This window comes from Mirounga leonina, unplaced genomic scaffold, assembly GCF_011800145.1.
Source record: "Mirounga leonina isolate KUSES-001 unplaced genomic scaffold, KU_Mleo_1.0 Mir_197, whole genome shotgun sequence".
Classification (NCBI taxonomy): domain Eukaryota; kingdom Metazoa; phylum Chordata; class Mammalia; order Carnivora; family Phocidae; genus Mirounga; species Mirounga leonina.
In genome coordinates, this window is record NW_023270494.1 from 5,246,843 (window position 1) to 5,263,398 (window position 16,556).

The 16,556-nt window shown below is 51.5% G+C and overlaps 1 protein-coding gene across 2 annotated transcripts in view; it reads left to right on the plus strand.

Annotated features, from left to right (window-relative positions):
- The window catches only part of RNF157 (ring finger protein 157), a 79,620-nt gene that overhangs the window by 55,551 nt on the left and 7,513 nt on the right, over positions 1 to 16,556 (plus strand). For both annotated transcript variants that reach the window (XM_035025962.1, XM_035025963.1), the window contains exons 4-18: positions 330 to 476; positions 932 to 1,049; positions 1,920 to 1,986; positions 2,256 to 2,299; positions 2,849 to 2,896; positions 5,013 to 5,084; positions 5,597 to 5,756; positions 5,913 to 6,025; positions 8,606 to 8,844; positions 9,792 to 9,900; positions 11,793 to 11,904; positions 12,344 to 12,522; positions 12,805 to 12,870; positions 13,914 to 13,962; positions 15,633 to 15,743. In XM_035025962.1, coding sequence (XP_034881853.1) covers positions 330 to 476; positions 932 to 1,049; positions 1,920 to 1,986; positions 2,256 to 2,299; positions 2,849 to 2,896; positions 5,013 to 5,084; positions 5,597 to 5,756; positions 5,913 to 6,025; positions 8,606 to 8,844; positions 9,792 to 9,900; positions 11,793 to 11,904; positions 12,344 to 12,522; positions 12,805 to 12,870; positions 13,914 to 13,962; positions 15,633 to 15,743 — 1,634 coding nt within the window. The remainder of the gene's footprint in view (positions 1 to 329; positions 477 to 931; positions 1,050 to 1,919; positions 1,987 to 2,255; positions 2,300 to 2,848; positions 2,897 to 5,012; positions 5,085 to 5,596; positions 5,757 to 5,912; positions 6,026 to 8,605; positions 8,845 to 9,791; positions 9,901 to 11,792; positions 11,905 to 12,343; positions 12,523 to 12,804; positions 12,871 to 13,913; positions 13,963 to 15,632; positions 15,744 to 16,556) is intronic.

The following is a 16,556-nucleotide window of genomic DNA, read 5'->3' on the forward strand; positions in this document are numbered from 1 at the left end:
GGGGGCTGCTGCTTTTGTGACAGGCCTTGTGGAAACTATGTAAACTATGTGAGTAGTAACTTCAATTACAGTAAAAACAAAAACAAAAACAAAAACAAAAAAATTCTGGCCAATGCCCAAGCGTTCACTAGCGCTGTGAAGTATCAGACATCACCGAAATGCCCCCCCACAGTGTCATGAGGGACTTGGCCAGCATTCAGAATGAAGACAGAGGCCTAAAGTCTATGGCCATGGAGAGAAGCTCACAATGTATTAAGTTAAAAAAAAAAGATAAATCTAAAAATACTGATTTGCTATCCCCCAAATGCTGAGTCTGTGTGGTTTCCCAGGTGTGCGGAGGAGGTAAAGACCCCTGGAGAAGAGGTTGGCAGAGCTAAAGTCCGCTACAACGTGGAGTTCACCTTTGACACTGACGCTCGGGTGGCCATCACCATCTACTATCAGGCCACGGAAGAGTTCCAGAATGGGATTGCCAGGTGAGAACCAGAGACCAGGTGAGCCGCGTCCTTCCCACACGGGTGAGGGTCCACGCCTTCCACACTCGTCCGTGGAAGGAAACCTGCTGCTACCGCCAGGTGAGATCTCGCTCCTGAATTTGGATTTTCGTCCCAGAGCCCCACCTCTTTACCTTTTCCCTGCAAATTGTGCCATCCTGTGCCGTGGCAGGTGGCCGCGGAACCTTTCATTTCATCAAGATGCTGTTAAACATCAATTAAGCGACCTTTCTGCGGATGGGTGGGTTGAATGGATAAGTTTAGCGGCATGACGGAGCAAGAGCAAAGGAAATGGATGATAAGGGAAATATTTTCTTTCCTTTCCTTTTCTGTACCCAGAGCCTGCTGATGTTGAGACCAGGCGTGGGACAGAGGAAGTGGCCCCTCTGTCTGGGCTCGCTGCTGACTTTCGCTTTGCTTCCCTCTTTGCTCCACAGCTACCTCCCCAGAGACAACAGCCTGCAGTCGGAGACGGTGCGTTACAAGCGAGGGGTGTGTCAGCAGTTCTGCCTGCCCTCCCACACCGTGGACCCCTCCGAGTGGCCGGAGGAGGAGGTGAGCGGCCTCTGGACCAGGCGGCAGGCTGCTGGCCGGAGGGGCAGGGGCAGCTTCCTCACGTGGACCCAGAGGGGCCTAGGGCCTCGTCCAGACTATGGCCAGCAGTGCCTGGGCTCCCTGGAAGCTCGGAGGCCACGCTGTCCTTCAGCCCTGTGACTCCTTCACGCCCTTAAGAGATACCTGATGTCGTTAATTTTTCTGTTCCAAAGTAGCCCATTCACCTCAGATACTTGGAGAAAGCCATGCTCAGAGAAAAGCACCTGCAAGTTAGAGGATTTAATAGCCACAAGGCTTTAGAAAGAAACCGTGGAGGGTGCCTGGGTGGCTCAGTTGGTTAAGCGACTGCCTTCGGCTCAGGTCATGATCCTGGGGTCCCGGGATCGAGTCCCTCAGCGGGGGGCCTGCTTCTCCCTCTGACCCTCCTCCCTCTCATGCTCTCTGTTTCTCATTCTCTCTCTCGCAAATAAATAAAAATCTTAAAAAAAAAAAAAGAAAGAAAGAAAGAAACCGTGGCCTTCAATGAAACAGACTTAGGTGGTCACAAGGTTGACGAACCAGAGCAGAGATGAAGTTAATGCTGCTGCTTTTTTTTTTTTTTTAAGATTTTATTTACTTGAGAGAGGGAGAGCATAAGCAGGGGGAGCAGCAGAGGGAGAGGGAGAAGCAGGCTCCTCGCTGAGCAGGGAGCCTGATGCGGGGCTTGATCCCAGGACCCTGGGATCATGACCTGAGCCAAAGGCAGACGATTAACCGACTGAGCCACCCAGGCGCCCCGAAGTTAATGCTTCTTGACGACATCTCCCTCCCTGATGGACTACTGTGCCATTTCAACATGTTTTTTTTTTTTTTCCTTTTCTCTCCCTTCAGCTTGGCTTTGATCTGGACCGAGAGGTTTACCCTTTAGTGGTCCACGCCGTGGTGGATGAAGGAGACGGTAATGGGCACTTTCTGTCTTCTTTTCGCTGTACACACTGCCCTTTGGTGGTGCACGAACAACAGGCCCTCTCCATCGGGATCAGGCAGGTGGTCTCTACGGCCCCGCGTGCTCCCGGACGAGAGCAGCATGGGTCACAGAATGTGCCCCTTCTCCTCACACCCCAGAGCGTTGGTTTGCTGGGTACGGGGAGTCGGGGAAGGTAGACGGGCATCAAAGTGTGGTGTTGGGCTTTCTTCCTCCTCCATGTGCCTTTTTTTTTTTTCCAGAGTATTTTGGCCATTGCCATGTACTGCTGGGCACTTTCGAAAAGGTGAGTAACTTCACAGGGCCTCACTTTATTACTTTTAACTGGCTTTTGTGTGGGGACGCGGGCAGCCCTGTCTGCCGGCTGCCTGAGTGCAGCAGGATGGGCCTGGCTCGGAGGCCGTGGTCAAGCCGGAGGCTACCCTGGGGTCTAGTTGCAGCCCTGCTGCCAACTTGCTGTGTGACCTGCAGCTCCCGAGGCCTCAGTTTCCTCTTAAAATGGAAAGGTCAGGCGCCTGGGTGGCTCAGATGGTTAAGCGTCTGCCTTCGGCTCAGGTCATGATCCCAGGGTTCTAGGATCGAGTCCCGCATCGGGCTCTCTGCTCCTTGGGAGCCTGCTTCTCCCTCTGCCTCTCCCTCTCTGTCTCTCATGAATAAATAAATAAAATCTTTAAAAATTAAAAAAAAAAAGGAAAGGTCAGACTGGATACTTGGAAGGCCCTGCGGGTGTGAGGAGTCTGTAATCGCACACATGTGTAACTGAGAGCAGTAACCAAGAACACCTGGTACCGTCTTGCCCCTCCTTCCAGGTCATAACTGTTCTCTTTCATTCCAGCACACAGATGGAACTTTCTGCGTCAAGCCCCTCAAACAGAAACAAGTGGTAAGTATTTGACAGCCAGGGGTCCTCTGTGTCCCCCCACCCTTCTTTCTTTTGATCTTTCTCTTTTTTTCTCTTTTGCTAAGCACCCTTCTTCTCTCCCACCACCCTTTTTTTTTTTTTAAATCAAAGAAAAGTAAAAAAGGGAGTACTTTTGTGTGTTAGAAACTCCTTGGGTGGCCTGAAAGGAATACTGATGTTGGGTGTCTTTATTGTTCCAGAATTGTTGGTGTTGCGGCGGCCCTTATGTGAGCAAAGGACTTGAGAAATGAAAGGGCAAGATTTGTCTCTTGACATTAGGTTTAGGGAGAGCTCTTTTTATTTAAAATGCCAGGGTGAGAAACATTCCAAGCTAAAGGATAAAGTGTTGGGGTCCAATTCAGAGCCAATTAAGCCCAGGGCCCTAATTCATCCCACCACCGCTTTTCTACAATCCCAAGTTTACTGGCCACCTGCCCCCTTCCAGAATGACCGGCAAGTTCTGCTCCTAACCCCTGCTAGGTGCCAGTACTTTTTTTTCCACTTTTGCTGGAGTGGGAGCAGAGTCAGAGAGAGTGAGGAGGGGAGAGTGGTGCCAGGGGCATTGGCAGGCCTCCCTGCAGATGCGTGATAGATGCATTATTCATTCTTGGGGGTTAAATGTTCTTCCCTCTTCATGAAGTCAGTAGCAGTTAATAACACCTGAGTATAAATTTGTTGATAATATCCTTTCCAATTTAATCAATTAGTAGGTTGAAACAAGTTTTAAAAGGCAGAGGAGAAAACAGATCCTGAGCCCAGGGTACTGCCTAGGAAGGCCAAGCCTTGGTGAGTTGTCTCATGGGGAGGCCTTGTTCTCCAGGACACCTAGAGAGGATGGAAAGGCTAGGGTAGCTCAAGGTAAATGGTTTATCTATTTTCCTATTGCCAGCTTGACATTAGCAACAGACTCTGTCAAACTGGAGAGTGGGATATGAAATCAGTGACAGGCTCAGTCTCAGGGGAGGACCTCAGTGGGACAGAGGTGAAGCAGAGGGAGGAGTGGGCTCACAGAGAGAAACAAGGGAAGGGCCTGCTTTGGCACTGACATGGCCCAGGCTAGGGCAAGTGGGCATTGAAGTTGGGGTTTTAAGGAATAGGGCCAAGAGGGCTCCTTGGCCATGTGGGTGGTGGGGTGGCTCGTGCAGGTGGAGGGGCTCAATCGGCCTCCCCTTCAAGGTCCTACTCTCTTTCTGTCTCTCTTCTCATGTTTTCTCTTCCACTCCTTCCCTTGCCTGTTTCTCCTCTCTTTCTTTCTCTGTTCCATTCCTTTATTATTTTTTTCTAAGATTTATTTATGGGGCTCCAGGGTGGCACAGTTGGTTAAGCGTCCAACTCTTGATTTCAGCTCAGGTCGTGGTCTCAGGGTCGTGGGACCCAACCCTGCATCAGGCTCCGTGCTCAACGGGGAGTCTGCAGGAGATTCTCTTTCTTCCTCTTCCTCTGCTCCCCCCCCCCCCGCCGCTTGTGCGCTCTCTCTCTCTAAAAATAAATTAATTAATCTTTAAAAAATAAAATCTTTTTAAAAATAGATTTATTTATTTTAGAGAGAGCGCGAGGCAGGGAGGGAGAGAGAAACTTTAACAGACTTTGTGCTCAGCATGGAGCCCGATGCAGGGCTCAATCTCGCCACCTGATCATGACCTGAGCCGAAACAAAGAGCTGGACACTTAACTGACTACACCACCCAGGCGCCCCTCCTTTCCTTTATTTTTATAATGTCCACACTTCACTTCTATTATACAGCTAATGCTTTTCTTTTGATGCATATTCTTCCACCCTTTTGCTAGTCTGTGCCTTTCTTAACTATGCTTTCCTGTCCGTAACAGTGAGCTGCAGTACGCAATTAGTGTTGTAGTAAGTTTATGTTCCCTCTTGGGCATAATGGTGGGTGAATTAAACATTTGATTTTCTTTTCCCTGTCAGGGGAAACATATGTCAGAGAAAACATAAGTAAATAAAAGCATCCTTTACTTGTCTAGGCCTTTGAGTTTTTTCATTGTGGATCAGTAGTCCTTGGTTACCAGAGAAGGTTGAGGGGCGAGTTCCCACTTTCTCTCCGGAGTCAGCCTGCCCTTGAACTTTGCTGTTTGCTCTTCAGGTAGATGGGGTCAGCTACCTCCTTCAGGAGATCTATGGAATTGAAAACAAGTACAACACACAAGATTCTAAGGCAAGTTCTATCCAAAATTCTGAATGTACTTTTCCCAGGAGGCAGAGGGAGAAACGCTCTGATGAAGCTAGGATCTAGGGGTTTAGCATGCCAAACTCTGGAATCAGTTTGGTCCGAGGAGGGTATTTTCTTCCTCATTCCAGATGCTGATGCTTACATCGCTTTGGAAATGAAAAGCCTTGGCAGGTTTGGAGGAGTTCCTCTGCAGAGGTCTGGCCGCTCAGTTACCCGGCTACCCTGCAGAGTTCCCACATGGCCACCACCCTTCCCCGTGTGGTCTCCTTATGTCTCTGCCCCGACCGTCTGAGCCCCCTAGGATGGCTTGAGATAAACAGCTCCCAGAATAAGTGAAACCCAGTATGCAAATGCACGTGCTAAACTGTAAAGTCCAAAGTAAATGTAAGATTTTATTCTTACTCCCCGTCTCAGCTCTTCAGGCAAGCTGCTTGCAAAGAAAACAGAGGACGCCAAGGTCTTTGTGTCACTGGCTACGTTTCTGTCTCCCGGGACAGGTGGCTGAGGATGAAGTAAGCGATAACAGTGCCGAGTGTGTGGTGTGTCTCTCCGATGTGCGGGACACTCTGATTCTGCCCTGTCGCCACCTCTGTCTGTGTAACACGTGTGCTGACACCCTGCGCTACCAGGCCAACAACTGCCCCATCTGCCGCCTGCGTGAGTCCCAGAGCCGCAGGCCGAGACCCACCGGGAGGGTCTGCAAACTGACCGCCTGCCCGGCGCGCGGGAGGGGGCCCTGTGGCTTGTGCCCCGGCTCCTGTTCATCCTGACTCCTGCACCGGGATGGCCTGATGTTCTGTTTCCTTCTTCTAGCCTTCCGGGCACTGCTCCAGATCCGGGCCATGAGGAAAAAATTGGGCCCCCTGTCCCCAACCAGCTTTAACCCCATCATCTCGTCCCAGACGTCTGACTCAGAAGAGCATTCGGTGAGTTGGGCTGGGCACCGGGACCACCCGGGAAGCACGCGCTCTGGTCTCCTTGCTGGCTCTTTGCACCTTTCATCCTTCTTTACCTGACTTTGCAACAAGTAATTAAACCTTGACAAGCTGCAGTGTTTAGTAAGCTGGCTGAGGTCACGTTGTGTTAAAACCAACCAGTATTACAACGGAAAATTGGATACTGATCATTAAATCCCCCTTTTCCTCCCTGGAAATTCGGCGTCCAGTTAATATTCGCCGTGCCTGGAGCAGCCTGCTTGCCTCCTCACCCCAGTCAGGAGCTCCCCCTAAGCAGGAACAAGGGGATGACTGTTTTGCACTGGAATACCATTTACGTTTATCTGGGTCCTCGAAGGAGGTAACTGTTTTTCTTTATCCCATTTCATGGCTCCAGCAACTGGGAGCCAAGTGGATGACATACTTCACTTCCGTGTCACGGTGCAAGTAGATAGCGCTAGAATGCAGCCTGGAAGCTGTGTGGTCTTAGCGGACGCCGTCTCCACATTCACACACAAGTGGAGGAGAGCCCTCCTTCAGTACGTGGTATTAGGATAATTAGTTAGCTATTTAGGGAGGAAAAATCAGCTTAGAACTTCACTCCTTACCAGCTTAACAAGTAAATTCCAGACAGAGTAACTAGTTAACTATATTAAAGCAAAAGCAAAGCAAACCAAACATTAAAGACTGAGTAAATTCTAGGTGAGTCTTTAGTTGACTTTGAATGGGAGAGGACTCTCTAAGCTTAAAAGCAGAGGAATGCTACAGAAAAAATAAAGTGTAGATTTTACCACATAAAAAAATTAAAAGTTCAGGTGTGTAAAAGATGTGTAAAGGATTAAAATTAAAAGGCAAACCATGAATCATTTAAGGAAAAAAAATGTCTTCACAACATTTATATCAGAGAGAAACCTAATATCTTTGCCATGGCTCCCATGAATCAAACAGAAAATAAATGGACAAAAGATATTTTTTAAAATTCTCAGAAGAGGAAAAAAAATTAAAATTAAAATTAAAAAAAATAAAATTCTGGGGCACCTGGGTGGCTCAGTCAGTTAAGTGTCTGCCTTCGGCTCAGGTCATGATCCTGGAGTCCTGGGATCGAGCCCCACATCGGGCTCCCTACTCCACGGGAAGCCTGCTTCTCCCTCTCCCACTCCCCCGGCTTGTGTTCCTGCTCTCGCTGTCTCTGTCAAATAAATAAATAAAAATCTTAAAAAATAAATAAATAAAATTCTTAGAAGAGGATGCTTAGCTGGTTAAACATCTTTTTTTTAAGTTAACTACATTAAAAATCCACAATATGCAAATTAAAATGAGATACCATTTTTCACCTTTCAGATTCGGAAGCTTTTTATTTTTTTATTTATTTTATTTTATTTTATTTTATTTTATTTTTTAATTTTATTTATTTATTTGACAGAGAGAGACACAGCGAGAGAGGGAACACAAGCAGGGGGAGTGGGAGAGGGAGAAGCAGGCTTCCTGCTGAGCAGGGAGCCCGATGTGGGGCTCGATCCCAGGACCCTGGGATCATGACCTGAGCCGAAGGCAGACGCTTAACGACTGAGCCACCCAGGCGCCCCTTGGAAGCTTTTTAAAAGAGACTCCATGGGGGGCATATGCGTGGTGCAGTCTGTTAGGTTAAGAGTTCCTTCCGCTCAGGTCAAGATCTTGTGGTCCTGAGATGGAACCCCGCACTGGGCTCAGGGCTGAGTGAGGAAGGAGTCTGCTTCAGATTCTCTCCTTCCCCTGCCCCCTCTGCTCCTCCCCCTGCTCACTTGCACCACATGTGCCCTCTCTCAAATAAATAAATAAATAAATAAATAAATAAATAAATAAATAAATAAAAAATAAGGGGCACCAGTCGGTTAAGCGTCTGCCTTAAGCTCAGGTCATGATCCCAGAGTCCTGGGATCGAGCCCCACTTTGGGCTCCCTCTTCGGTGGGTGGGGGTCTGCTTCTCCTTCTCCACCCCCCCCCCGCTTGTGCTCTCTCTCTCTCTGACAAATAAATAAAATCTTAAAGAAAAAAATGTGGTTTACAGTAGGAAATGTTGGACGCTGCTAAATCCCCAGCATGAGTAGAAGAGGTAGGAAATGTGGACTCTATGAAAAGGGGACGTATGTGAAGGGAAATATTTATGTTTGCTGACAGAAGCAGGATATAAAATTGTTATTTACAGAGTATAACTGTGTAAACCATACAGAGAAAAAGATTGGAAGAAAATATACCAGAATGGTAATGAAGGTTTTATTTTGGGAGATTTTATTACTGATTCTTCGCCCCCCCCCCTTTTCTTTATCTTTCTGTATTTTTCAAATTTCCTGTAATAAACATATATTTCCATTACGATAAAAAAATAAACATTACTAAGAAGTTCATCTCGAAGCAGAATCTAAGAATATGGGTTTCTGTGACATTTTATCTTTCTTTGGCCTCTTACGGAAGCTCTTCTTGCCAGACCAGATGTAAAAGAAAACATTTTTCAAGTGTAGAGCAAGAAACACGATCATGCCATAAAACAAAGAGTACTTAATTAATTTTTCAACCCGTCTCTGATTGCCCTAGTCCTCAGAGAACATTCCGCCAGGCTATGAAGTGGTGTCTCTTCTGGAAGCCCTCAATGGGCCCCTCACCCCGTCCCCAGCGGTCCCAGCCCTCCACGTGCTTGGAGATGGCCATCTGTCAGGAATGCTGCCCTCCTACGGCAGCGATGGCCACCTGCCCCCTGGCAGGACACTCTCCCCGCTCGACCGCCTGCCTGACTGCAGCAGCCAAGGAATCAAGCTCAAAAAGAGTCTTTCCAAGTGAGTGGTTGGTGCTCAACCGTGTTGACCCTGGGGTCCCTGGTGATACGCTTTCACTCCATCTTTCCCCTCCTCGGTACTGGCTCATGTCCTGGGTCCCCAGGGCAGGGTAGACCCTTTGGGCTGTTCCCGAGCTCTTCGTTTCACGGAAGACCTGGGGCTAACACTCATGCAGGTTATCCCACTCCTTAGGGGGCGGAAATAAGGTGGCATGTGGGTACTTAGGAGAATCCAGACAGGCACATCTTGTGTGTTTTTGGTAGGGGGATGGGGTATGGGGAAGAGGACATCCCTGGGGTCAGTGAGGCCCATGGGGAGCATAGTCTAAAGACTGAAGGACATTATGATCTGTACCTGTACCTCTTAGGCATTTAAACCCAACTAGGCACCAGCCATGAGAAGCTTTCTGTGGCAGAGTAAGGAGCATATTTTATAGATAAAAATAATTGAGACCCTAAAAATGTCAGTGGTTTTTTCCTGGTTCGGACACGAGTTATTGAAGGAGTTAAAGGTAAAGTGGAGATTTTCTTTTCTTTTTTTTTTTTTTTAAGATTTTATTTATTTTTTAGAGAGCGAGCGAGAGAGAAACAGCACGAGAGGGGAGAGGGTCAGAGGGAGAAGCAGGCTCCCCGCCGAGCCGGGAGCCCGATGCGGGACTCGATCCCAGGACCCTGGGATCATGACCTGAGCCGAAGGCAGACGCCCAACCACCTGAGCCACCCAGGCGCCCTAAAGTGGAGATTTTCTGACACCCAGAGGGCTCTCAGTCCCTCCAGAGGGCTCTTTCCCACCTCCATCCTCCTTCTTAAGACCTAGGATCCGCCCCTCCCCTCCCCTTCCCTCTGGGCCTTCTTCTTCCTGTGGAGTCTGGCTAACGGGAGTGCAGGCCAGTTCCATTCTTTACATGGACACTGGCTTCAGATGCTCCTCTCTCTGGACTTTTGCAGGTCTGTGTCCCAGAATTCTTCCGTGTTGCATGAAGAGGAAGATGAGCGTTCTTGCAGTGAGTCAGAGACCCCGCTCTCTCAGAGGCCTTCAGCCCAGCATCTGGAAGAGGTAATCTCGTTCTCCGTTTCTTGGACCTGCAGGTACTTTTGTCCCACCAGCCTCTCCAGGTCCATCCGCTTTCATTCGCTCCTCAGGCCAAGGTTTCCTTCCGTTCCTCCTTTCAACAATACATTGAGCCTGTGTTAGGTGCCAGGCGCCGTTCTGTACTCTGAGAACAGTAGCAGTAAGGAGACGACAAAAGTCCTCGCCTTTGGGGTGCTGATATTGGGGTTGTCTTGATATTGGGGTTGTCTTGGTATTGGGGTTGGGATGGACACCAGGGCAGTAAAAACTGGCTGTGGATCCGTGTGTCAGATAGGGGAGAGAGGGAGCTCGAGGCTAGAGGAGGGGCTTGCTGCCTTTAAAGAATAGTCTGTGGACAGAGCTGGAAGGAGGTGAGAGTGTGCAAACGTCTGAGGAAGGCGGGTTCCAGACATAGGGACAGTGGCTGCAGAGCCTGGCCGAGGTGCGCTGGGAGCCCAGTGCGGTGGGGTGCTGCCCGTGAGCCCCACGGGCTCTATTTAGCAGGCTTATGACACCTGCTCTTTGTACGGCAGTGAGCTAGGTGAACTGCAACAGGCAAAGTTGATAAAGCGGTCCCTGACCTTGGGTCCTCGGGGTCTAGTTGGGGACAGGACAGGCACACAGTTTCCAGCACTGTGTCTAGCACATAATTGTTGTTCAGTACGTATTTGTCGGGTGGGTGAATGATGCTTTTTCTCTGAAGATTTATTTATTTACTTGTGAGAGAGAGAGCACGCACGCACACATGCTCAAGTAGGGGGAGGAGCAGAGGGAGAGAATCTCTGCCAAGCGCAGAGCCTGACACGGCACCCATTCCGCAGCCCATGAGGTCATGACCTGAGCCGAAACCAAGAGTCAGATGCCCAACCGACTGAGCCACCCAGGCGCCCTCGAGTGAATGAATCTTAACTATAGAGAATGAATGAACATGAACTATAGAGAGCTCCCCCAGAGCAGGGACAGTACGGTGCGGTGGCAGAGACATGAGAGATTATGTTAAGTGGAGAAGACCAGGGAGGTGTGCTGGAGGAGTAGCATGTAAGCTGGATCTTGGCGTTTTTTAGACTCATAGAGAAAGGCAAGAGAAGCATTCTAGGTGGTGGGGCAGTCCGTGCAAAGGCCCAGAGCCAAAGCTGGGGTGCTGAGCAGGCCAGGGGTATGGGAGAGCATGGCCCACGCAGTTGCAGACCGGGCTCCCAGAGAGCAGCTGAGCCCTCGGCAGGCCTCCCTGGCTCAGGCAGGACAGAGTGCCTGAAGGCCAATAAAAACAGAACTCCTTGGGGCGCCTGGCCGCCTCGGTTGGTGCAGCTAGCGACGCCTGATCTCAGGGTCATGAGTTCAAGCCCCACGTTGGGTGTGGAGCTTACTTTAAAAAAAAAACAAAACCACAGAACTCGTGGAGAAAAGGGGGTGGGGACAGAACCCCCATCTGCCCGGGACGGGGTGAGGGTACTAGCGCAGGGGGCTGCTAGCTGGGTGTCCGGAGGGGGGTGGGAGGCAAACGGGGTGTTTGTGCGAGGATCGTAGAGCTGGACCTAACCCGATATCCAAGGGGGGGCCGCGTCGCAGGCCGTGAGGCCTCTGCTGGTTTTGTGTTCTTCAGAAGGAAAGCGGTTTCTAGTCCTGGGAAACCCGGGGTGTTCCCATGTCACCTGAGCTCCAGCCTTTGTATGGCCCGAGCAGATGCTGAGCCCCCGGCAGGATGTGCTGACTGAAGTCGGCACCTCCCCTGGGAGGCAGCCCTTCCAGCCCAGGGCTGCGGGGAGAAACCGCCCCTGCTCCGCACAGAGCCTCCTGACGCTGGGGCCCTCGGCCCTCCCGGTGCTCCCTCCTTCCCCGGGCCCCTGGCCCTCACACCCTTCCTCCGTTCCCTCCAGGAATGTGGTGTAACCCCAGAAAGTGAGAATCTTACCCTGTCATCCTCGGGAGCTATCGACCAGTCATCTTGCACGGGGACGCCTCTCTCTTCCACGATCTCCTCCCCAGAAGGTACATGAGGGAGCGGGAGCGATTTCACGTTGTTCTGCTCGGCCCAGTCCTCGGCGCTCCCGACAGCCCCTCCAGAGGGACTCGGGCCAGCAGGTTGATACCTAAGCTATGTGAAAACCAGGCTCCTCTCAGAGGCCGGGGGGTCCTGCTGCCGACTGCGGGGAGGGCTCATCTCACCCCCCGGCCCTGCCATCATGGGCTCCTTGAACGCTGACTCAGGGACAAGCAGATCCTTGCTCCCTGGGTTGGGTTCTGAGCTCTAAAATGTGAAGGAGCAGAACCTCGGAAGACCTGAAACCTAAACCTTTGTCGATGAGGCTGTGACGAGGCCACTGTCGTGCCTGCTGCGTGAGCACAGGGAGGCCGCTCTGCTCCTCGGTTTGCTCCCAGAAGCCATGCCTGACCTCCCATCTCCTTCCTTCCTCCCCTGGCTCTGCAGACCCTGCCAGCAGCAGTCTGGCCCAGTCGGTCATGTCCATGGTGTCCTCCCAGAGCCAGCACTCCCAGATCAGCACCGACACGCTCTCCTCCATGTCCGGCTCCTACATCGCCCCTGGCACTGAGGAAGAGGCGCTCCCCTCGCCGCGGGCCGCCAGCAGGGCCCCCTCAGAAGGAGAGGTAGGGGAGGGATGAGGGGGCATTGTCTCTGCTGCTCTGTGCTCTGCACACGCGTCCAGAGTAGCTCAACCCAGGGCCTGCCAGGGATCCCTGCCAGGTCACCCGCTGTGCTGGGAAGGAGTGCCATGGAAAACAAGGTGGGGCCGTTGAATCAAAACCTCCCTCACGCCTGACTCCTCCGTCTGGTGCCACGTCTGTCCCAAGGACCTGGTTTGGGTTTGCCGGCGGGCCAGGTGGGAGAGCAATGGTGTCCGGGCCTTGATTTCTGCTGCTCTTTGGCAGGTGATGCCCACACGGTCTGCAGACAGCAGCTTCATGGGCCTGGCCGCCGAAGAGCAGGACGCAGAGGTACCACGGTAGCGGGCGGCAGGGCTCCCTCCCCTCAGAGGGACTGTTGGCGCTGACGGGGGGTGCGATGGGACGGGGGCTGTTCTGGAAGAAGCCTTCCGAGGGGGCGTGTTTGGCTCAGTTAGGGGTGGGGTGTGGTGTAGAGGGAAGAGTGGCTATGCGTGCTGGTCAGCGGACTGTCCCTTAGCACAGCACAATGGTCGCGTGTAACAGGCGTCCTGGAGGGAGTCCTAGAGGGAACTCTTCCCAGCCAGACCCTAGACCTGAGGATGTGGTCGTCCTTCGTTCACTTAGGATTTACACAGAATGACTGCGGTGCAGGAACTTCCTGGCACTGGGAGACATGAAGACCCCAGTGACCTGGTTTTAGCCTCCCCCTGTCCCCCCACCCCGACTATATATCCTCATCCAGGGGCGCCTGGCTGGCTCAGTCAGAAGAGCATGCAACTCTTGATCTCAGGGTTGTAAGTTCGAGCCCCACGTTGGGTATAGAGATTACTAAAAAATAAACAAACTGTTTACTCATCCAGGAGCCCCATGGCAGGTGGTGGGGACAGGATTCAGGTTCAGCATAGAATGCCCTGAGGGAGGTGCTCAGGAAGTACATGAAATGCCCAGGTCACAGTGAGGGCACTAGAACTTTTTCTTGAGCCAGATGCTCTCATGGGAGTATCTGGATAGGGTTTGGGATCCTAAGGAATTTCTGGAAGTTTTATGATCTTACTGTTTGCTTCTTCATTTGACAACGTTTATTTCCACCTTCAAGAGACAGTATGAGCTAAACTGTTACCAAGGCTAATCCTGACATTCCCTGGGTACGTCTGTAATGGGGCTCAGACCTAGTCCCTGTGGGCAGACCATGCCTCCCCAAGCAAAATCTGTCTCTGCCAGGCCTCCTAGGCTTCTCAGCCACGATGGGAAATGTGAGCTATTGACGAAGGCCCTGGAGTGAGATACCTTAGGCCAGTTACTTCTGTCTTCAGCCGATCAATATATTCACTTCACTGCTTCTATAGACTCATAGCACCTTCCTTCTGTCCTAGGGAAATGATGTTATAGAGGAAGAGGATGGATCGCCCACACAGGAAGATGGTAAAAGACCTGGTCTTTTGCTCCCTCTCATTAGATTCCTTTCCTGGGTGATCTTTAAAGGGTACAGAAAGGGGCACTGGTATGACTCGGTGGCTCCACTCAGTTGTGTGGCTGTTGGGGAAGGCTTGTCTTCCTGATGGAATAGCAGAGCAAGCAGAGTATTCGAGGACCACAGTGGTCTTCTTGGCTCTTTCAAGGCCTCAGCGCCACGGACGTCAGGACGAAGCTGCTGCAGAAGGCACACGGGGAGCTCTGTACCTGCGTGGACTAGGTTCTGAAGCTTCTTGGGCAGCCCCCGTCACCTTCCTTCCCGCTTCCACTTTTCGGCCGGGTCCACAGAGCTGCTCTGGCGGCTCTGATGTTTACCAGCAGCAGTAAAACAGTTTCCTCCACTTGGGAGAAAGGCCTGTCAGGCAGGTGGTTTGGTTCCGCGTTAGCCAAGAAGATGGCTGGTGTTTCGGTAGCAGAGAGACCTTAGGGGCCAGCGGGCACAGAGCAGGTGTGAGAAAGAGTCCGACACCTGCAGCCCAGCGTAGACAAGGATCTGTAGGCTGCTGGGAAGACTCTCTTTACTGTGACTCAGGCCTCCGTTATATCTTCAGATGGAAGTGTTTTGTGTCCAGGAAGGCTGGGAGAGAAGGAATGATCTCCAGAGCAAGGAAGTGGGAAGAGGAGGTGCGGCGGGGAGAGTCCCCTGGGAATGGAATCGCCCCGGCTCCGGGAGCCAGCATCTCTGTCCTGTGCTGCTCTGAGGGGCCTCGTTGCTTCTGCTTTAGCGCTGGCCGTCGCTTGGGGAGTTGAGGGGTGTGCATGCTGGCCTGACCACTCCCGCCTGACCCAGTCGCCCCGAAGGAGGGCCTGGCCGCCAAGGCTGCGCCAACCCAAGACGGGGTCGGGCGCTTCTTCCACTTGGTTGATGCCTTCAGTCCTCGAGGTTCCCAAGTCTCACCCTCTGTGAGCGCTTCCCCCCCCATAGAATGTTCGCTTCTGAAAAATGCAGGGTGGCGGGTGGTTTCCGCCTGACATTCCAGAGCCCACACAATGGATTTATGTTTTTTCCTCTCCCTTTCATCAAGAGAAGACCGGAGGCGTGGGGGAAGCTAGGAAAAATAACATCTGAAACCTTCCCCTTCCCTTTACATGTCCGTAGGTTTGTGCTCAGACCCTTAAAACACACTCAGAATAACAAACTAAGTTTCATAGGAAAATAAAACATAATTTTGTGAAGGTGGTGATCCTGACTAATATGCAAAATTATGGAACCTGAGAACTTTAGTTTTTGTTTTATGTATTTATCATTTTACAGAGCCTTGCGGTCATAAACACCCGACGGGCCCCGACAGACGCAGGCAGGAGCAGGGGCAGCCTCTCTCCACGCCCCCTGTGCGGCTCTCTGTGGAGCCCACGTCCCGCAGCCCTCCAGTGGTCTCCCCACCTGCTGGGAAGGGGCCAGTTCAGGAGACAGGGCAGGACAGGGCAGAAACACAGACAGGCCCACGCAGTTTGATTCCTTTATTGTCCACTCTTTACCCACTTAATTACTGTCTTTTTCTTAACATATGATTTGATTTTTTTTGTCTCCATCCTTAAGATTTTTTTTTTTTTTAAGGACAGCAAAGCAGAGAACAAATACAGCCAGCCCCTCTCTAACTGCGTTAACTCCGTTACAGGCGAGAGGACATGCGCATTTCTAGGTATGGAGTGTGAAAATAACAATGACTTTGGCATCGCCAGCGTGAAAGCACTGGACAATAAGCTGTGCCCTGAGGTCTGCTTACCCGGTGAGTGGCGGTCTGCTGAACATGAACTTGGTGGGAGACGCTCCCCTGCTCGCACCCCTGCTCTCACCCTGGGACACCCACCTCCTGCCCTGCCCTTCCTGCAAGAAGGCCTGGGCTGTGCTAGGACGCTGGAAGCCAGATGCTGGAAGGAAGTGAGGAGGCCTCGGGAGAGTCCTTGAACTTTGTGCAGACAGCAAACCCTGCTCTGAGCAAGACTGTTAGGACAGGAAGACAGGAATAAAACCCCCTCTCCTTCCGAATTGGCCTGACTTCGCCGCCCTCCACCCCGATCCTGGGTGGGGGGCGTCCCATGGCAGGTGGCCTGGTCTTGTTTTCATCAACAGGAAGTTTGAGGCAGACCCTGCCTCTCTGAGAAGGTCTTGGAAAGATAGCCTGAGTCCTTGAAAAGGGGATCCGATCCCTAGCTCCTCGGAAGGAATTTGTTTAGTTAGGAGCAGGGAGGAATTTGAAAGCCGACATGGTTTCGATTAGCACATGGCTCTCTGAGCCAGTGAGCTTTGGGTTACCAGTCGCGTTGTACTTATTATACTTGGAGGTCAGGGGTCGAGGATGACTATGCTCCCTGGAGCCCTAACTTTAAATTTGGTCAGGACTATCGACATGCCCCTTGTCCCTTCTCCTGATACTAAGCTGAACCTGGGATAACTTCTTACGCAGGAACCAAGCTAATCACACTGAGCACTCACCTCCTTCTAGTCTATGTGCTCGTTCAAGGGCTCCACGAACTGCTTCTCTGAAGCCAAGTCTTGCCCGGGTGGACTAGGTCAAAACTGCCCTCACAGCAGAGATTGT